The sequence below is a fragment of the Dendropsophus ebraccatus genome, chromosome 5 (genome assembly GCF_027789765.1).
Source record: "Dendropsophus ebraccatus isolate aDenEbr1 chromosome 5, aDenEbr1.pat, whole genome shotgun sequence".
NCBI lineage: Eukaryota > Metazoa > Chordata > Amphibia > Anura > Hylidae > Dendropsophus > Dendropsophus ebraccatus.
The window spans coordinates 155494033-155516685 of record NC_091458.1 but is presented as its reverse complement, the minus strand read 5'-3'; the positions used below and the strand labels follow the sequence as shown (position 1 = coordinate 155516685).

Here is a 22653-nt window from a genome sequence, read left to right as displayed (position 1 = left end):
AAAAAAATATTTTCAGTGTGATTCCCTTTAATTATTTAAATCAAGGAGATTTTTTACCTTAGCAACATTATCGCACATGTAGAAATAGAAAATTTTCCCATCCATCTTTCTTCCTTTTATCCATTCCCCCCTTCTTGGTTGAACATGTGTCTTTTTTTTTCAACCTTACTATGTACCTATGTATTTTCCAATCCTGAATTTCTAGCGGCTGCCCTGACAACTGTTGTTGTACAACTGTCACAATGAGAAGAAGAATAAGGGATATGTGCAAATCCCGTATTCATAACCATTGGTTTTATTGTGTTCTACACAGCAATCTTTTCTACTGTGTCGCCTGACAAAATATTATGGTACCCTGTCCACAATGCGCTTGATTCTCTAAAATCTTAGGTCAACTGTGTATGAAATTGTTCTTTAAACACAGACACAGGATAAATGGAAGGTTTAGCCAAGGCGTTTCACATTTGCTCTTCTAAGAGCGCCCTTTTAACCATTTAACATTAATGTGAGAGAACAAATCGGTACAAAGTTTAAAAGACAAGTTTAATTTCATGTTAGATTCCATTTCAAAAGGTAAAAGAGCTCTGCGAATATCCATATTTTCACATTGCAAAATCTATCATCTAGCACAACAATCACTCTAAGACATTAGCTACAAAGTGGCAATTCCACTGCTGCTTTTTATATTCAACCCCAAAATGTTCATCCTTTTTTTCTACTTTTTGCTGGATTTTTACAGTATAGAAGAACAAAAAATATGTTTTTCTCTCCCAATGACATTTAGTATCTACAGTAAAAGCCATAACACCATTACTGATATTACCTGACAAATATATTGTATTAAAGGGATGTTCCATGATATCCCCTTTAATGGAAGAACTAGAGAGCAAATTTACAGTACAAATGAAGCGAAACGGTTCGTTTGCTCGTCAACTGGTTTATCAGCCTTTAAAGCCTGTGCCGCTCCGCTCCGGGTGCCTGGAAAAGCTGGACCCAGTCCTTGGAAACTTAGAGAAGTTTCCCAGGACTGGATCCAGCTTTTCCAGGCACCCAGAGAGGAGCAACATGGATCGGCACAGACTTCAAAGGCATTGGGTTTTGCCTGTTAGGACTGTAAATTTGCTAATCCCTAACAACTGTTGAGGGTCCAACTCCTCAGACCCTAACAGACAGCTGATTTTGCAAGGAGGAAGTGCAGCATCTGCAGGGGAAATGTAGTATTATATGGTTATAATACAGGTAAATTGATGTCCATGTAATACAGCTAGAACTGCTTGTCAGGGGTAGTCTATGGTGGTTCATAGAATCTTATAATTAGCATACAATATACAGCACAAATGGCCAGAAAGCTTCAGGGAAACAAAGAACAGCAACTCTCTATGTTAACTTAATGTTTTCTTGGTGTTTGCTACATCTATATCTAGAAACGTAACTATGAAGTCTAAGGGAAACGTTTTACGATGACCGGCATACTTGTACGCCATTTTAAAATTAGGCCCCTCCTCCTTACTTATAGGCGGACTCAGAATATTTTTAACAGTGCTTTTAAATTGCAAGAGAACAAGTCTCCATCCCTAAAACAGACCATACAGATATTTTTTTTTTTTTTTTTTTTGTCAAACATGATGATGTTGGCGGCACAATTTCTCTGACGTGTTTTGGGGACTTTCAGAGATGCTTTTAGATAGTAAGACTTCGGCCCGATATGACTGATAATCTAGTAGATTTGCTGTTGTAGAAAACTGGCTTTCTAAAAGGAAACCTCTCAATAATTGTCAGTGTAGGGCCGTATGGATGATTGTTGGCTAGCTCATGTAGAGCTTCACTTACATTCTAACAAACGCTATAGCCACGTTTTTCAGGACTCCCATACGCTGCATCCAGGCTTTCGATATTTAAAATTTCAGTGTGTTCAAGTTGTGTTCATCTCTATTGTTTATCTTACACCTTATGACCTCTACATTTGACCTATTAGACCTATCTAGACACTCTTTGTGTATTACCATGACCTTGCCCACCAATTCTTCAAAATATCATCATACTCTATTCTACAGAGCAATCAACCCGATTCTGCCAATTATTGCTCTGTGTAATAAATACAACGAACAGCCGATGACAACGATCATCGACTGATCATTGATATAGGTCTGAACCTATAATTGTTGGGCGCCGACCCCTCACCACTACATGTAATAGTGGTGCGTGGCCGGAAGCAGATGACTTACATTACCTATCCATGCTGCAGGGCTCCTCTTGCGCTCTTCTTCTCCCCCGGTCACGCGCGCTGCCGCTTCAGAGCGGCCTGTCTGAGCTGACAGGCTGCTCAGCCAATCACTGGCCGCGGCAGTCCTGGCCTGTGATTGGCTGAGCAGTCTGTCAGCTCAGACAGGCCGCTTTGAAGCTGCAGCGCATGGGACCCGAAGAAGAAGAGCACGAGAGGAGCCCTGCAGCCTGCATAGGTAATGTATAAAGTTTAAGCAAGGGCTGCAAGGACATCGGTAACAATGTCCATGCAGCCCTTGTAAACGATAATCGATAATCCAGCAGATCGGCGCTCGTTTACAGTTATTATAGGGTCCCCATCCACCCATGGAATAACACCCTAAAACAATAGAGGTAACTTTTGTTTGGAGTAGTAAGCAAAGTGCCAATCGCGTCTCATTCTGCGCTCTTGTATTAGATGAAAGTAGACATCTTTTTTAGAAATGCTCTTCTGACAAAAAGACTAAAGGATGTCTGCTTTGCTGGTAAAGATGTTCCCAGTGGATATACACATGTTCCGTATGTATGTCCATTACTGTAATAGTGTGCACCTTCAGAGAAAGAGAGAGAGAGAGAGAGAGAGAGAGAGAGAGAGTGCAGAGAGAGAGAATATTTTACAACAGCGACATGAAGATTGCTTTTAACCTGAGAAATATGGCTAGTGTTTGTTGAGCATCTATTGCATGTCTTTGTAACTCCTGATTTGTTTGCACTTTTTCTCCTGTAAAACAGAACCATTATTCTCAATATCCCTGAAAAATTCAGGCTTTTGGAGCTTAAAATGAGCAGTATTCACACTCTGTCCTTGGTTGAATGTGATAGCAGGATAGAATGGTTGGCTGCTTAGATTTAATTCTTCTATTAATAAATACTAAGAGTTGCCTTTTTTCAGCTAAATATTGACTAAGTATTTCATGTAGTGAGTCCCAGTATATTGTAGGTAGAAATACACTGATTATCTGAAAAACTGTGAACATTATAGACTGGCATCAATGCAGATGGTGATACACGTGAGCTAAAAGCCCAAATGGCAGACTTTGGTCATTTGGGCAAACCATTATTTGGGAATTATACAAATCTAATCAGCTCGGACTTTATGTGGTTATGAGAAAATAAATAAATAAATAAATAAGCATATGAAACGATCAAACACATTTGTCCAATCATTTTACACAAGATCACTGTCATTTTTCTTAAAGATATGCATAAAAACCTCCAACACCAACGAAGCACGAGTCATAAGAGTCATAATGTTGAGAACATTATGACTCTTGAGAAAGGAACCGGTGCGGTTCCGAAACGCGCCGAGTCTCAATAAATATTTTATACGTCAATATTTATTCCATTCTTCCCGGACCTGCGCCCTTTGATCCCTGCTTTGTTGGTGTTGGAGGTTTTTATGCATATCATTCCTTTGGGACAGCGGGAGTGGCTGCGGTCCTTTATACATGCTTTGACGAGTGTTGTGCCTCTACCTATAGCACAACCCCACCAGGTGAGGGTCTCCTTACACGTTGTCTCCTCCCTGTCTGCTATACCTTTGATCCGAGCTATGGAGCGCTGTCCTTGTGTATTTTTCTTAAAGAAGAAGTCCGGCCTTTAGCGGCAGGTACAGGGGAGAACATAACAATCAATCATGGCTTTTGCTCCCGATGCTATGGGTGACAAGCTCTGGGACCCCCACTAGAAGGTATTTTCTCCCTAGCTCTGGTGAAGTCATGACTCACAAAAAAATTCCTGCCCCAACTGATGGACAGCCCGCTTAGCCAATCAGTGACTGCAGCGGCATTCTGCCCCAGTCATTGACTGGCTGAGGGGGCTGTCCATCAACAGGGTCGTGCGACCGGCTCTTCAGGAGATCCTGGGGCAGCGATTCACTGGTGGAGAGGCATGGGGAGAGGTGTGTTGGGATGATTCATTATGTTCCCTCCTGCCCCTGTAGTTTAACAAATGTTTCACAAGGACGAACTTCTCCTTTAAACAAGACACATCTGCCATTTTAATATTAGATGTTGCTGGTAGGATCCTTTCTATGAATACTGTCACAGATGATTGATTAACCACACTAGCTGATGAAAGCCCTATGTGTATAGCCATGGTTATGTTAGGGCACTTCAGTGGCATAATGTTAGCAGTGGTCTAGTTATGACATTGTCCAGGTCTGTGTAAGGTGAACAGGAAGAGAAATGGAAGAGAAAAAAAGAAAAAAAAAGTATTTTTTTCTATACAAAATCTCATTGGGGACAGTTATGAAGACTGGCTTACTTGTACGCGGGTCATAAATTCCGCCCCGCCCCGATTTATCCATCTGGATTTACTAAGAGGTGCAAGCTTCTTGATCTTTATAATTCATCTGAATACAATCTGTTAATTATTCTATATAAAAATTATAATGCAGAAACTAATACTGTACATTATATTTAGATTGTTTAGAAAACCATTTGATAATTTTATTTGCATCAATTTTTATTATATATGTCTTTGTTTTTCTCTGTCATAACAGCTTGTCCTCCGGGGTTTTATAAAATGTCCAGCCGCCTCCAGACCTGTGCTCCTTGTCCTCAGTATAGCTATACGAATCAGGAGTCATCTACTGTCTGCAGCTGTGAGAAGAACTTCTACCGGTCTCCTTTGGATTCTCCTTCTACTTCTTGTACAAGTAAGTTGTTATAAAATTGTCCATGTAGCAATAACTAGGCTGGGTTCCCATGTAGGATTTAGTCAGTATTTTTGGCCAAAAGTTTTAGTAAAAATCTGAATGAAAAGGTATAATGGAAAATCCTGCAGCTTTTTCAGGGTTTACAGAAATACCATATGTAAACCCCGACGTGATAAGTGAACTGTCAGCTATCACTTTGGGTCATCAAACCCATAGTTAGGCTCGGACTTGCTGCCTTATTAAAGGGAACCAATCACACCGAATATGCCCCTAATGTTAAGGAAACGTGCTGGTACAGGGGACTGCATTCACGTCGGCGGCGCTGCTACGTCTTTAGCACGTCGCGCAAGCGCAGAACATCAGCGTCTTCTCCTGCTGTACTGTGAATGCGCGGCGTGCTAAAGACGTAGCCGCGCCGCCGACGTGGAACGCAATCCACAGGTGACGTCATCAGAGCCAGCTCCTTCAACCACACCCCTCTGGGTGTGATTACAGCGTTCACAGCCGTCCAGGACCATGACTACAGCTGCCCACACCATAACTAAATACGCCCACTGTGACTACCTACACCTTATTACCATACAGCGCGGGACTTCAAAAATGTAAGATTGCAGCATAACCAAGGAGGGGACGGAGGGTATGGGGGCATGCTTGGGAAGCATGCTGGGCGATGTACCAGCACGTTTCCTTAACATTAGGGGCATATTCGGTGTAATTGGTTCCCTTTAAGCCCTTTTAAAACCAGCCTCACTGTTCTAGTAGGTCAACCACTAATGCTATAGTGTCCGGCAACAATCTTAAACATTTATACACTTTTAGCTCAGTATACTCTGTATAGTTTGGACTTACACAATGGGTGTTAAAGTGGTATTGTACCCCCCCCCCCCCTTACTCTATGTGCAGTTGTCCGTACCAGCAGGGCTTCCGGGAGACTCTTAAACAGTTGAGCCCCATCTCCTATATGGACAGTGTCACTTAGGTGGGGCTTACCACAGTGGGGCCCCCTCTACTATATGAACAGTGTTACCTAGGTAAGGCTTCACAGCAGTTGGGCCCCCTCTCCTATAGTGACAGTGTCACTTAGGTGGGGCTTACCACAGTGGGGCCCCCTCTACTATATGAACAGTGTCACTTAGGTGGGGCTTACCACAGTGGGGCCCCCTCTACTATATGAACAGTGTCACTTAGGTGGGGCTTACCAAAGCGGGGCCCCCTCTACTATATGGACAGTGTCACCTAGGTGGGGCTTCACAGCAGTTGGGCCTCCTCTCCCTGGGTAAGAGGGGCCCAAATGCCATAAAGCCCCTCACTGAACCGCTCAAAGAGCCTGAGCCGTGCATAAAAGTCTTCGCCTGCTACACTACACCCGACATGTGATTATTTTCAAGTATTTACTTAGAGCAGGAATTATAAATCTATTGATAACCCCCCAACCCCATAGTCTTTAATGTATGCTTTACCTAAGTTCCTCTTTCTACTTCCAGGGCCACCTTCTGCACCACGGGATCTGATTTATATCATGAAACAAACCACACTAGTTTTAGAATGGAATGCGCCGCTGGACACAGGAGGCCGAGGCGATCTCAGTTACAATATCTTCTGTGACCGTTGCTCCATGATCTTTCCGCAATGTGAACCTTGTGGCAGCAGCATTGGTTATGTTCCTCAGCAGATTGGATTAGTAGATCGGACAGTGACATTGGTCAACTTGTTGCCTCATATGAATTACACCATCCGGGTGGAATCTGTCAATGGAGTTTCTGATTTTAGTATGTACACCAAGCAGTTTGCTGAAATTAACATCTCTACAAATAACGCAGGTACTGTACAAATCATAGCTTCAACTTAAAATGTATTTTTGCAAATTATATCCGAAAAAATAGTGTGGAGCTGCCTAGATAAACAGTTTTGTCTTTTGCTGTGTTTATTGGCTTTGTTAGTTTTTTTTTTCTTTTTTAGGGGGAATTGCTAGTAGCCCTATATACCCCGGCAGTAAAACACTGTTTAATTTTGAGCATAACAGCCATATTGCACTGTGTCTACTACTTCTTCCAATGTATAGTATATGTCTGACAATGTTGTGATTTTTGCAAAAACCTTCCCAGACACCTGCTGTACTTACGTGCCATGTTTAGGGTCAAACTGGTTAGGCTTTTAGATGCCTATAGAGAACAAGCTCTCATATCAGATGGTAAAAGAACAGTTTTTAAGTGCTGTATACCTCTATCAAGGTCAAGATCCTTATGAAAACATGGACAATAAAACAACAGGCCAAATTTGGGGTCAAAAAATCTATTTGTTTAGATACCTAATAAGGACAGGCTGTGATGGCTGATAACAGAGAACAAAGGGTGCTGTATAGATCAAACAAGGTTGGGACATTTACAAAAACCTTCCTGGACACCCAATGTACTTATGTACGAAATCTGAGGCCAAATGAACAGATATTTCAAGCTGGCTTATAGTAAGATTTTTACTGTATAAAAAAAAAGACAAATCTCCCCTAATCTGATCAGGTGTTTGAAAGCCTTTAGACCACAGACTGTAGTAATGGCTGATAGCAGAGAACCCCAACTTATAAGTGCTGTGTATGTCTAGCAAGATCAAAACTTTTACACAAACCTTTCTAAGCATCCAATGTATCTACATGCTAAATTTGGTGTCAAACAGTTGAGGCGTTCAGACGCCTATAGAGAACAGACATTTAGTCTCATACTATACACTCTGCGAATCTGTTGGCGCTATACAAATAAATATTATTATTATTATTATTATTATTATTATTATTATTATTATTATACACATTTTGCTTCTATAATACGATAAACCACTATGAAATATTGATTTTTAAAATTATATACAAGACCACAGAACAAACTCTACTTTCTTAATAGGAAATACCAGCATTTGGCTATTTTTCTGAAAAAAGGCAACCTTCTTTTGGTCAGTGAACTTGAGGATTTAACAGAACTAGATTACAGCTAGAAGACATTAAGGGTAAATTCACATGAAAACAAGCTTGCACTGGATTTCACGCTGTGCATATCGTAGCAAATCCACTGTGATACTCATTACCATTAGAGTCTATAGCCCTGTAGTGGCAGCTTTCTTTAACTACTTCTATGCCGGGCCAGTAAAAATAATTAATACCTGCTCCCTGCTCCCGTTCCTCTAGCGCACTCCTGTCTGCCTTTGGGTCCCGGCTTACCGACAGTCCTCTCAGCATATCACTGGCTGTGGCAGTACAGTGCACTGATTGGCTGAGCTGGCTGTCAGTGAGTCGGGACCCAGAGAAGCAGACAGGAGAGCAGCGGAGCAATGGGGGTGGGTAAACATGGTAGTAGAGTCAATTTACACTTTATGAGTTTGCAGCAGATCGCATATCCCAGCAAATCCGCTGCCATATTTATTACCATTTTAGTCTATAGCTATGCATTCGTACCGCTGATGTAAATTTCACTGCAACTACTTCTATGCAACAGTTAAGTTATATTGATCCAGTGTCCATAAACTCTAAAAGAGCAATCTAATACAGACAATAAAAGCTTTGTGCAGACATTTATTACAGATAGCAATCCAATTTTACCATGTTAACAGATTAGTTAAGCTGAATTTTCAGTAGTGTAAGGCGCTGCATAAAAACAGGGATATAGGATATATAATTTAATCTGTGCTATGCTAATACTGCATAAAGTAGGGTTAAGCTGTGGGCAAAAGCAAAGTAAGTAGCTGAGCAGATAACTAACTGAGATAATGTGAGTCCCTAAAGTGGTTATCTGATTAGGTAAAATATATGCTGAATCATCCTCTTCTCCTGGAGCCAATTCCTTCCATACATGTTTTTACCTTTTCTGTCTCCTTCCCTCAGCTTTGAGCTGCTGCTTTCTGCTAAAGACACAAAAAACTGTGTCTGAGGTGTTCAGTCAATCTCTGCTCTCTTCCAAGATGGCTGATAAAAACAAGTCTATATCTGCAACTTTGTAATGCTGGGAAGATTTTTCTCAGAAATCTCATGAGCAACTTGACCTCAGATCGAACCTCCCAGCATTACAAAGAAGCTACAAAGTTGCAGATAAATTAATACAAAAATAATTCCAAATTGCAGGGAAATACTAAATAAATCGCATGTGCAAAACGATGTATCCCGCATATCAATCAATACCAATATAACAGGGAAAACTCAATAAACTACCAAAATATACCAAAAAACACTAATTGAGCATAACTTCCTTAATTCAAAGAAATTCCTTTATTAATTAAGAATATATAAAATGAAGATATCATACATAAAAAAATGAGGGAAAAGGTGATGACAGTACAAAAATCCAGGGGATACAAAACAAATATGGATCAAAAGACCATTTGTAAAGATATATTACATATACAAAGGGCACAAGTTAATTAGTGATGTAAACAGCACAATCCCAATAAATCTATGATTCTAGGTGCATCAGTGCATGTATAACTAACTCTCTAGATACAATTGGGATCTGTAAACGTAACACCCATGAAATTGCCACCGGCCCGAAAAAAATAAATTTACTGTAAGGTCATAATAATGTAAGTAATCCAGTCTTACCCATATTGCTGTTCCCCTGGCACACCCCGACGCGCGTTTCGCAGATGACCACTTTATCAAGGGGCATATTCTATTGCATGTGCCTGCTCTATTTATACTCCTATCCCTTATTGCAGACATCCATGGGCTTCCGAAACGCCGACGCTTGCTTCCGGTCATCGGCCGGCATCGTCACATCCGCTCCGATACTCAATGGATATGCGCACGCGCGAACAAGAAAAAGTCCGCGCACTCTGGTACTCTGGTTTCTTCCAATACTCCAAAACATACAGAAATCTGGAATTTAGATTGACTTGAGTAATGACAAGCCATATAAAGTGTTGCAGAATAGGTTGGCGCTATATAAAGGAATTATTATTATAATACTCACTACTGAGAACCCCATCAATCAAGACAATGAGAAAGGGAGATGTTTGCGATGACGCACTTCATTCTATTTCCTTCTATCAATGATCTTCATTCAGCGGCCCCCAATACATTTATAATGGAACCACCTGGACAGAGTTTGCTGTTGCCCGGGGAGTGAAATGTGGTTCAGCTCGCTTATCCAGGCTGTTCTCCTGATCGGTGGGGGTCTCAGCAGAGAGATAATGACCAATTAAAATTTTTGATATGTCAAAAGTTTCTCCTAATGACAGTGCCCATTTAAAGGGAACCTGTCAGCCGGGATGCCTTGGCGAGCCCGCCCGACACCCCGGTGGAGCCCAGCATAGGTAACTATCCCTCGGAGTCTCGCTGCGGTATCCGGTCCCTGGGCCGGGAAATCACCTTATGCAAAGCAGGAGAGATGAGTCTAACGTCCATAGAAAATGTCAGCTCCAGTCATTTTCTATGGACATTGGACTCATCTCATCTGCTTTGCACAAGGCGCACGCTCCTCTTTGGGCTGTTATTTCTCCGCCCATGGACCGGATCCAGCAGCGGGACTCCGAGGGATAGTTAACTATGCCGGGCTCCACCGGGGTGTTTGGTGGGCTCCACCATGGCATCCCGACTGACAGGTTTCCAGCTGAAGAGATAAGTTGATGCCTTTGTAATTTGGGGGACCATCTTAGTATAATAAAGCATGCGTTATTTTATTAATATCACCCTATTTCTTGACCACAAATAACCTACACCTTGCACCTCCTTGCAGCAGCTCTCATGTGAATAATTATCAGAAAATATTTCCTGCACTTTCCTACATGGTCTCCATTGTACACTTGTCATTTCTTTTATTCGCTGTATTCCTTTTTAAATTGCTGGTAGAAGTCATTAACTTTCTTTATACACATAAAATCGCTGGTGTTTTAAAGCGTTCTGGGGATAAAGCCTACAGTGGAAAACATTAAAAGGCTCATTTTACCCAAAGCCAGAATATTTCAGATTATATGCACTTATCCCACTCTCCCATTTCTAGTACCTTAGTCTACTTGCACGATCGTCGGAAGTTATGAACTTTTGTGTTTTTTGGCAAGATGCTGCCACATTAGAGAGCTGCTTTAGCTGCCTCTGCCAAATGACAATGAGGGAACAGTGGATTTTCACCGGGGATTTTCCTTCTTTAACTAAATAGGGATTTTACATGGTCTTATAAATTCCTTTTTGTGAACCTTGCTGGGAGGTATTTTAAATTTTCTGTTAATACTACACAGTGATCATCGTGCAGTTTTTATATCAGTCTAGCAGAGATGTAGATCTAAGCTTCCGGGAATGCTATCAGTGTGTGGATAGTGAAGTGTGAAATTATTGCTGTATGAATAGAGGAATGATGTCATGATACCTTAATAATCATTTTCATTCATGTCCTTAATAATTACCTTGTTACCTGACCGTTGATCCAGAAGATACTCGCTGAAAATCAATTTTATTTTGAAAGGTGATACTGTCACCCTTTAAAAATAAAAGTGCTAACATTTTCATTGATCTTATAGGTATGGTCACACAACTATGGCCTCTATTTGATTTTCAAAACCACGGATGTTATTGTATTAAATAATGGACGTTATCTAACTTACTTTGGTGGCCGTCATTGCAGTGACGGCCACTAGTACATTTTTCAGTTTTATGCTTGCCATGGCCGCCTTTGTACGCGCTATTTTAAAGTCGCATTCAATGTAGTGAAGAATTACGAACAATAATTTGACGGCCACTGCGAAAGCGCCGGCTGTTATTTTATACATTGTACCGATGGCTGTTGTTTCCATAGACTTTATTGGAAATCATTGAAGAATGAAAAGAATGGCCATTATTTTAAATTTAAATGGCGGACGTTCTTTTACAAATTGTGAACATGGTCTAAATCTGTAAAATGTTACTTTGTCTATGTCTATTCCTTTCATTGGGGATAAATTACGACACCACACATCACCGTGGGCAAAACCGATGTTGTATATAGCAAAACTATTAAAACTACCATCAAGTAATATAAAGGGTGCATCCACTTGATCTTTAAATACAGGAAGCTGAAAAAAATCACTACAGCTTATATGACTTTTTCAAGCCCAAACAAATTACCTTGAAGGAGATCTTTCATACATGGTGCAAGTGTCTTGTGACTATGTGAATTAGCAGCAACTATAGTGGTGTATTATTTCCATTATAATACATAGAGAAGTTTTGCCACTTAAACACCTCCAAACATGTTTTCAGACTGTCCTTAATAAATTATTCATTAATGTTGAAGCCATGCTCTAAAAGATTTCTTAACTATCCCCATGTTTTATCATCCTGTCATAATGAAACATGAGGCGATCATTTCATCTTTGGAAATACAGTAGAAGAGGGTGCTAAGTGCTCGTCTAAAAAAGAGCTGTGATTGAATGCTTTCTCTTGATTGGTTTTGTAATTAATGTTTATAGCCACAATCGGTTTAGATAAGCCCATTAAAAGTAGTAAATTAATGCCTTCTTTATCATCTTGGTCAATAGCCACCATCTGCTTAATCTTCTTTGATTACTATTATTATTGTCATAACATTTAATGTAATTAAATCCTTGGAATAGCCACCATCAGAGTGACATTCACTTCCCGCTATTGAGCTGCACTTGCAAACAACCTCACTTTGAATTATGGATTGCTTAGGAGCCTTCTAATTGAATAGCTAGGACTCTCAGCAGTGTAAATGTATGGTATAGAATTGTTTGTCTAATGCTTTGCATATACATTTGATAAATATCGATCAAGCTTGCCAACCTTGGGGCACTGGCTGACCATCTAAGGTGGCCTTCCCAACAGCTATAAGGGGGGAAGAGGGGGACCAGCTATAAGGGGGGGAAGAGGGGGGACCATCTATAAGGGGGGGGGGGGCAGCTTTAAGGGGTGAAGAGGGGCACCATCTATAATGGGGGGAAGAGGGGGACCATCTATAAGGGGAAAAGAGGGGGGACCATCTATAAGGGGGGAAGAGGGGGACCAGCTATAAGGGGGGAAGAGGGGCACCATCTATAATGGGGGGAAGAGGGGGACCAGCTATAAGGGGGGAAGAGGGGGACCAGCTATAAGGGGGGGAAGAGGGGCACTATCTATAATGGTGGGAAGAGGGGGACCATCTATAAGGAGGGAAGAGGGGGGACCATCTATAAGGGGGGGGGAGAGGGGGACCAGCTATAAGGGGGGGAGAGGGGGACCATCTATAAGGGGGGAAGAGGGGGACCATCTATAAGGGGGGGAGAGGGGGGACCATCTATAAGGGGGAAAGAGGGGGGACCATCTATAAGGAGGGAAGAGGGGGACCATCTACAAGGGGGAAGAGGGGGACCATCTCCTATAGGATTAGCACCCTCCTCTCCTGACCTCCTCTGTGCTGCTGTGACCTCCCCTATAAGATCAGCACCCTCCTCTCCTTACATCCTCTGTGCTGCTGGGACCCTGCGACCTCCCCTATAAGATCAGCACCCTCCTCTCCTGACATCCTCTGTGCTGCTGTGACCTCCTCTATAAGATCAGCACCCTCCTCTCCTGACATCCTCTGTGCTGCTGTGACCTCCCCCATAAGATCAGCACCCTTCTCTCCTGACATCCTCGGTGCAGCAAGAGACCAAATATTATGTTTATTGGGGCCAGCAGGGAGGGGAGGCAGGCAGTGTTTATTGGGGACAGCATTGGGGGGGGGGGGGGCAGTATTGGATTATAATGTGGGTGAATTGACCAGGGGGGGAGGGGCAGGTTGGGTGGACAGCCCGGGGCCCAGGGTATATTTAATCTGCCACTGCCAACATTACACAGTTACACAACTGACTCAAGACTCAAGAGCCAAAAGTCAATGCAATACACAAATTTCCTATAGTTTCACATTATGAAGCCATATTATATGAGTGTGCTACAATATGACCTTCATGACCTTTTATGACCTACGTTTTTGTCCTCTAACAACTTTCTATAATGTATATTTGTTTTGCTGTTGGAATTTGGTTTAGATTCAAAGCTTGGTTCTCCCAGAGCGTATGAAGGTACAGCATGGGCCCATAGATTTGTACATCTAAGATGCTTTATTATGGCTTCAAATAGTTTATCTGGAGTTATGTACATGAGACCTTACAGAAACATATCTCTTTCACATCTTCACATATCTCTTTCACATCTTCTTCATCATAGCCCAATCATATTAAAGTGAATGTACCAGTTCAATCTGTATAACAAGCTTTTTATCCAACCTTATGGGCGCCTCTGTGTTGATTCCGCTGGTGTGGTCCTTTTTCATCAGCCACCCAGTTCACCAGATCTTTGCTGGTTTATAAATATAGAAATGAGGCTGCTTGGTGCACAGGAGATGGGCCAAGAGCACCAACATATCCTCCCTCCAGGTGACGCAAGCCTTCTCTGTTATCTCCACCTTACTTTTCATGTCTGGCCTGGCTCTGCAGCCTCATCTTGATGCAGTCAGTAGTTCTTCTCAAAAATCCACACTTCATCTCTTCAGCGGTGCATTGAACAGGGTATGAAGATGGTCAGTAGGACTCATACCCTGCTCTGATGTTGTTCAAGATCAACAGGCCAGACATGAAAAGAAAGGTGGGTTTGACATAACAGAAAAGGCTTAGGTCACCTGGGAGGGGGATATATAGGTGCACTGTGGGTGCTGAGCCCGCCTCCAGTGCACCAAGCAACCTGGTTTCCATATTTATAAAGTGGCAAAGATCTCGAGAAGCAAGGTGGCCAATTTGAAAAGGACCACACCAGCGGCATTAGCACAGATCGTCTGAAAAGCTTATTATGCAGACTGAATTGGTACATTTTTGTTTTTCAAGTTTACATATTTGTAAGATTTCTCAGTTTTACTTTCATGAATTATAAAAGCTTTTGCATACTATGATACTATGATCCTTAGATAATGATAAATATTTATTCATGCAGCACTATAGTGTATGTGTTTTTTTGTATAGTATTTGAAAGCCACTATTATTATTATTATTATTATTATTATTATTATTATTATTCATTATTTATTATTGTTTGTCAATAGCAAGGGTCACCAAGCTTTAGTGCTTTATGAGACACATTTAACCCCAAAATGGTGGAAAATTCTGTTGAGGAAAAAAGTTGTAAGCATTTGCTGATAAATATTTTGATTTGAAATTAAATACTAGAATATTGCCATCCTAATTTGGCGCTGTTTCGTGGTTACTATGTCTACAATAATGTATATGTATTTAGCACTGGATACGGTAATAACTCCTTTGGTAAGCCATGCAGCAGAGAGTTATGAGGCTTATGTGGCTCTTGAGCCAGTGGTTGGGGACCACTGTTGTTTAGCTGTATCCCAAGTTATATCCCAGAATATTCCAGTATATACTAAATCTGTGGAACGGAACTAACACAATTTAAAAGTTTTCAAACATTCTGTTTTCATTTTGTCGTTGTGGGGTATTAGGGGGAATTGATAGGAGGGAATTTAGATAGTTATTTATCTATTTTAGCACAAGGCCACAACATGAGAAAATGGGAAAAAAGTGAACGGGTCTAAAGACATTCTGAATGCATTGTCCTTAGTCACTAAGCTATGGGTCTTTGCTGACCTTCTTTGTGCTTTAGATTTGATATGGCTCCTATGTAAGGCCATGTTCTCACAACGATTTCCAAAAATGTTATTTGATACTCAAAATAACAGCTGTTGCTTTCAGTACTGAGTAACGTCCGTTGTTTAACATACTTTGGTGACCCTCATTGCAATGAAGGTTGTTGGCACATTATTTAAGTTTAGGTTGAATGATGGGCGCTTTCCATACCATTTTGGATGTGGCTATTACTGAAGGTCCATTGAATTTTGTTAAAAATCTGTGTCGACTACATAAAATAATGGACATCATTGCTAACATTATTTGATGGCCGCGTCAAAAGAAGTCCATTATTTAATACACTATGGGGGACATTTATGAAGACTGTTGCATGAGTTCTTAAATAAAGCCCCACTCCATTTTACAATGTGGATTTTCTATGTTCCATCGGTGTGAACCCCTGTAATCTAATCTCCAATAATTACATTGATGTATGAACTACTGTATATGATATGAATTTACGCATTGCCTTTTGATAATTTCCAAGCATACAACTATAAATTTTGCTTATATTCCCATTTATCTTTTAACACACATGTAAGTCTTATCACTTTAGGAAAAAGATTAAAAGATATTGGGTGATATGGTGCATGCTTCAATTGCATCTTTAAATTAGCATGTGCTATATTGTGATACAGAGCTACAATGAGCTCATCTGATACAGCTTCAAGTTGAATGCTAAGGCTCATTGGATGTTTGGTTTTCGAGCTGCGGTTCTTCAGAATTCTTCTCCCAGATGAAATCTCCACCAACAGCTAAACTAATTAGTCTTAATCTCTGGGTTTGTTGTAACTGAGATGCCTAATCAGAAGGATGAGGAAGCGCACAGGGCTCGGTAATGTCTTCCCCCGATGCATTCAATGACTTCTTCAGAATTTCTAACTCTGCTTAATTATGTACAGTGTATGTGTTTTACAATAAAATGTGCCTTGTACTATACACCCCACCTCAATGGCATAAACTCACATCACTTGGCTGTGCAATGTAGACTAGGTAGCTTCATGGAGAAAAAAAATCCATCAGAAAAAGCTTTATTTTAATTGTGTATATTTGCTAGATGTAATAATCTAGCAAATATACACAATTATTGCTAGATGCAATAATAATTTGTGAACAAGCACATATTCAGCTAATTCCCTTCCTAACACTGTTTCTGGCAGCAGTCGATCACCACAGTGTTCTGCTAAGATCGTGGTAGCTGCACTGTAAGACCCAGCCAGCAGTCTGTAGTACTCCAAAAAAAAAAAAAAATCAGAATTTTAAGCCCTTACAAGGACTGTTGGGTTCTTTGTCTAGTATCCCTGGCTACTGGAACGCTAATTCCCTCCCTAACACTCTCCCTGACAATCTGCAGCTCTGTCCCTAATCTCTTCCAACATGCATGTGAAGCGAGCACCGCAGGCCCAGATTCTTATATGCCCGGGTCATCTGATCTGGCCAACCAATCACTGCTATTGACATGTATGGGTCCCACGTCATCGCACGATGTACCAAAGAGTGTATATTTTCTAGATGCAATAATAATTTATGAACAAGCACATGTTCAGCTTTTACAATAACTCTCATATTGTAACTCTCTCTATCATAAGGGATGTCAAAGTAGCAGTCATGAAATTCTGGACACTCTGTAAAAATGGGCAACTTTTCTTTCACTGTCCATTAAAGGGGTACTCTACTATAGCACAAATTGCTAAAAAGGTTGATGCTAGTGGTTATCCTAGAAAGCTGGCAGCTTGCTGTGTGCAGAGCCGTAGAGCCACAGACTAGTGCACTTGCTGACTCCTGTCTTCCACATAACACACCAACAATGGGCACAATGGAACCAGAACTAGACTATGGAAGAGGTTGTTCTAGTCTGGTAAATAGTGTTTTTTTATATATCAGGTATAGGTGAGTAGCTTGTCAAAAAATGTGCTAGGATGTCCTATGGGAATAATTTCAGTTATAGTCCAAGGAGAAGTATACTATAAAGCCGGATTGTTCACTACATCGGTGAACCGTCCTATACTTCTCCTTGGACTATATGTGATATGTGTTATTTCTGGGACTGAGCACCACAGAGTAGCTGGTGGATACGGCCGTCATAGGACCAGACAGTGGGGAGCCAGGCTGTGTGTTCTTCTTTATTCTTCTTTATTGTGTATAATTTACATATACAATTTATAAGATATTGTAAGGGCCCTATTACACAGAGGGATAATCAGCTGAATTGGCCCGATTTGGCCGGTTATCGCTCTGTGTAACAGCGACAATGATCAGAGGTTGATTGTTTCTTTAGGCCCAGACCTAAAATCATTGGCCGCCAACTATACGCTACGTTTAATAGTAATGCATGGCCAACGGCTGATTGCCCAAACAGTTATCTCTTCAGCTGTCCACACTCCCGGTCTTCTCCTGGGCTTTGTATGCATCCCAGCACCATGCAAAGTGGCTTTAGAGTGGCCTGTCTAAGCTTACAGGCCACTTAGCCAATCAATGGCCGGGACTGTTGTGGCTAGTGATTGGCTGAGCAGCCTGTCAACTCAGACAGGCCACTCTGAAGCCACTGCGCATGGTGTTCAGATTTATGCAAAGTGCAGGAGAAGACTGTGAGCATGGACAGCTGAAGTATTAACTGTTGGGGACCATGTAATAGGCCCTGTAAATAAGCACCGATCTAGCAGATCAGCACTTGTTGGTGCTCATCGGCCAGTGTAATAGGACCTTAAAGCTCTTTACAATATTATGGTAGGAAAAGACTGGTCCTGGCAGCCCATGACAATGCCACCCACCTAAACATTGTTGCAGACCAAGTCTATCAGTTCTTGGCAATAGTATTCTCTAATAGAAATGCGCTACTTTGGAAATACTTCTCATTACAAAATCAGCAGAAATGAATCCAAATAATATTCTGCCAATATAAATAATAGATTGCACCCATTAAAAACATAATCAAGTGTCATTTTTAACACAACTAACAAGACGTATGTCAGCAGCTGATGGGAAATCGAGAAGCACGTGCAGAACATTTTTAACTTCCACACTTGCTTCGGAAAACAGTCCCTGATGGAGCAAGAATCACAGAAAAGTAATCAGAGACGAGAATGCCTCGTTTGTTCCGTATTTGATCGCAACAGATGGAAGTCACTAGGAAAACAGAATAACATCTGATGATGCAGATGCACTCAATTTTTTTTTTTTTTTTTTTTTGAGACAGCATTCTGAAAAGTTCTGACAGCTAACGTGAAGAATCGACTTTATTAGAGACGCTGATGCATGTGCAAGGTTTTCTGTGCCGTTATTACCCTGCAAGGCTACAAATAGAGACTACTCCTTTATGAGCATGAGAAAGGGTGAAGTAGAGCAACATCGAATCTTTAGTCTCAGAAAGTACTCAGTAAGCAGTTTATTGCTCTGGGATAGTATGAAACCAGTTGTAGGAAACGATAAAGTAAAAAGGCAAAGTAATTTCTCCCATGCTACCTGTAGGGTATATGCACTCTACGAAAATCATGCAGATAACTTGCTGCGGATTCCATTGCTTACCCCCCACCCCCACCCCCCTGCAATCCCGCTTGAAATTCAGCTGGTCCCAAAGGCTTCTTTAATTAGCAGGCAGATTCCATCGTCCGATCAAAAATTGTCATGTCAATTCTTTGGTCGGACAGAAGAATCCGCCTGGCCATAGAATGGAGCCTACGGGACGGCGTAGAGTGAAGCGGGAGTGCGCACGGGGAAGTCTTGGGGTAAGCTACGGAGTCTGCGGCAAGTTATCTGCGTGATTTCATTAGTGTGCATATACCCTCAGAATGATGACCACTGGGTCATTGAGCCTGGAAAAGCAGAATTAAATGTTTTTTATATATATTCTTTCACTTATATTGTAGTTTCACTCTTTGACAATCTTTTTTTTAACCTTGCATACCCAAATTCCACTTACAGTACACATTAGTCTTTCATCATTTAGGAATTCATACAAGGTTTTTGAATACATGTAATTCTTGCCTCTATGGGCTCCCACTTATTTCCGCTTTTTTTTTTTTTTTTTTACAACAGACTTCTTATCAAAGTACAAGTTGTTCTGATATAATAGGGCACTTAGTAGCATTTATAAATGTGAACGTGAACTTTTTAATTTTTTTTTTTATACCAAACAATATAATAGCTGAAAATGGGGACAAGGCTTAGCGCACTGCTTACCGGTAATTTAATTGCTGGGAAAAGAAAGGCAAGAAAGTCGAAGTAGAATACGAATATCTGTATCATAATTTTGTCTTCTTTATTTACACTGGCTTTTAGTATATCAACTTTTTTCTAGACCAGTGCTTTTTCTATCTACATTCTGACTGCAATCACACACATGCCTGCCATTAATCCCGTAAATTGCAGTATTTAAGAGTACTTTTCTGGGAAATACGTAGAAAAAAAAGCTGAGGGCACTCACCGGTTTTGTGCGATTCTTCTTTATTTCCTCATAGATGAAACTTGTGGGTACAAATCACCAGGCGGCAGACGTCATAGTACTACAAACACAACATACACATGACAGCGATTTCCACAGGATCTGAGGAAGCACGCATGTGCGTGAAATGGCCGTCATGTGTATGTTGTGTAGTACTATGGCATCTGCCGCCTGGTGATTTGTACCCACAAGCTTTATCTATGATGAAATAAAGAAGAATTGCATAAAACCGGTGAGTGCCCTCAGCTTTTTTTTTTCTACATATTACCCATTTATCGAGTTTTGTATAAGAGCACCCCAGTGCGAATCATTTGTTAGTCCCGAGTAAATCCTGGATCTGATCTATCCATCTCTGCACGGAAGCAGTGCCAGTGAAAATCTTCAAACTTAGTAATTAGATTACTTTTCTCTTACTGATAAAAACCCCCTCAGTGTGACTGAGGGAGTTGCAATCACTTTCCCTGACAAACGGAGGAGTAATACCTCCGTCCTGTCGGATCGTCAATCCTCTCATAGAGTCTGCCTGAGACAGACTCTGACTATGTTCACATGATGTTCAAAAAACAGAAAAGGCGTCCGTTTTTTTCTATTTAAAAAAGACGTCCGTTTTGCCACAATTTAATTGACTTCAATGCAATGCAATGAAGTCAATGGAATGAAGGACGTACAATGCACACAGTGTATAAAATACGGACGTTGCCTGCGTGTATGTTAATATAATGATTATGACAATTATTTATCGGACGTCTTTTGCAACCAGCAGACATTATTTTTTAGTTGTTCACACACTGTTTTTCTTTTCTCAACGTCCTTTTACTGTTTTTGCTATTAAATTGAATGCATTTTTCAGTTGAAGACACAGCCAAAGGCCAATCAATCCACCTGAACTAGAAAAAAGTATCTGTAGCTGGAAAGAATGTAGTGAGAACATAGCATCTGGAGAAAAGGTCTGATATTACTGATCAATGCCATGCAATGGCATAGCATTGATCAGTATATGCACTCTGATGATGGCTTATATAAGTCCTTTAGGGGAACATATAAAAGCTTAGTTAACACTGAATTAAAAAAAAAAAAAAAAAAAAGAGAAAATACATTATTAGTGCATTTTAATTGATATCAATGGAATGTCAGCTGCCCAATGCACATGTGTGTTAAATTACAGACATTGTTCGCAAAGACATCAAATGTTCATGACAATTATTTGTAAGTGTTTTTTTTTTTTTTTTTCAAACAATGGACGTTATTTTCACCATTTTTACTATTAAATTCAATAGACCTTTAAAAAAGAACCACACCCAAAAGGTCCTAAACTGAACAACCAACAGCCTTCATTGTAATGATGGGTGCCCAAAATGATGCAAAGTCATAAAAAAGGGGGGACAAAAAGGAAAACAAAATCAGGTAAACAAGTTTAAAACAACAAAAAAATAAATAAAATCTGATACCAATAAAAACAATAAAAACTACATACTGGCACAAAATATAAGTGCTCTGGCTCTTAGAAAGCAAGGAGAAGAGCGCTACTTGTGTGATCTAGACATAATACATCAATGACCACTGGTCATGAATTGGTTAAATCAGTCCATACATCGTTATATGCTGCACTATCTGCAGTTATTTCTTATCTTACACAAGAAAATATTTCTAATTTTATACCAGATAAATCCACTTTTTTTTCCAATCCTCCAGTAAAAGTGAACATTTGTTTTCATTAGCAGGAAGATGTTGTTCGGCAATATCCCCGGTGTCTTGTAAATCCCTTTAGCTTTATTTCATTTACCCTTTTTAATACGCATTTAATCAGAAGGACAATGAGGATTCAAGTGTATTTATCTTGCACAGGCACCGAGCACAGCAGTCAATATGGTCATTACATGACATAAAAGCAGAGTTTAAGCCACCTCGCTGGCTTCCTTTCTATAGACAGCTAAGACTCTTCATGCTGAATAAAGTTCTAGCATGATTGATCTAAGCACCGGTTTATAGAAGAAACGGCTCCCACAGACAATGGTGTTTAGTGGGTTATATAAAAAAATGTTTGCATTCTTATATTACATAGTTTCATTGCCATTAATGAATTATTCAGTTATTTTTATTTACTCCTTAAAATTTGTCATCTGCATTAGTCCTCACATATGTAAACTCCCCACCTACCATTATTTTCTCGTTATTTTAATTCAAATAAAAATAGAAAAACTTTGTGATGGCAAATAAATATCAGTAAGCTCTCCGTACATTGACAGAATTATAGTTGCCAGTATTTTATGGTACATCCTAGGCATCCTGTGTCGCTGAGATGTTGTATATAAGCCTGTCAGCAGTAAGGCTGGTTTCTAACGGCGGTAATACATTGCATTATAACATCTTTGTTGCAAAAGCAGTCTGTATCTTCAGGAATAGACTTTATGAAGATACAGACTGCCTTTGCAGTCTGTATCTTATACTTTACCCAGTCCTCTGTAGCGGTGCTGTAAAGCCGGGCGCCATGTTGATGATGTCACTTGCGGTCCGCCGCTAGGATGGATTAGGTAAATTAGAAAGATACAGACTGTAAAGACAGTCTGTATCTTCAGAGATAGACTTAGGGAGAGAGGAACTTTTACAACAGGGACAGTTAAATTTAGGTGATTGGTCCTCTTTAAAGCTTTAATTATTGCAGCAAAAATACTCCTGC

The 22653-nt window shown here is 40.5% G+C and overlaps 1 protein-coding gene across 3 annotated transcripts in view; it reads left to right on the top strand.

The window, feature by feature from the left end:
• Nucleotides 1-22653, top strand: part of EPHA10 (EPH receptor A10) — a 390522-nt gene that overhangs the window by 177375 nt on the left and 190494 nt on the right. For all 3 annotated transcript variants that reach the window (XM_069972671.1, XM_069972669.1, XM_069972670.1), the window contains exons 2-3: nucleotides 4766-4921; nucleotides 6406-6741. In XM_069972671.1, the coding sequence (XP_069828772.1) occupies nucleotides 4766-4921; nucleotides 6406-6741 (492 nt within the window). The remainder of the gene's footprint in view (nucleotides 1-4765; nucleotides 4922-6405; nucleotides 6742-22653) is intronic.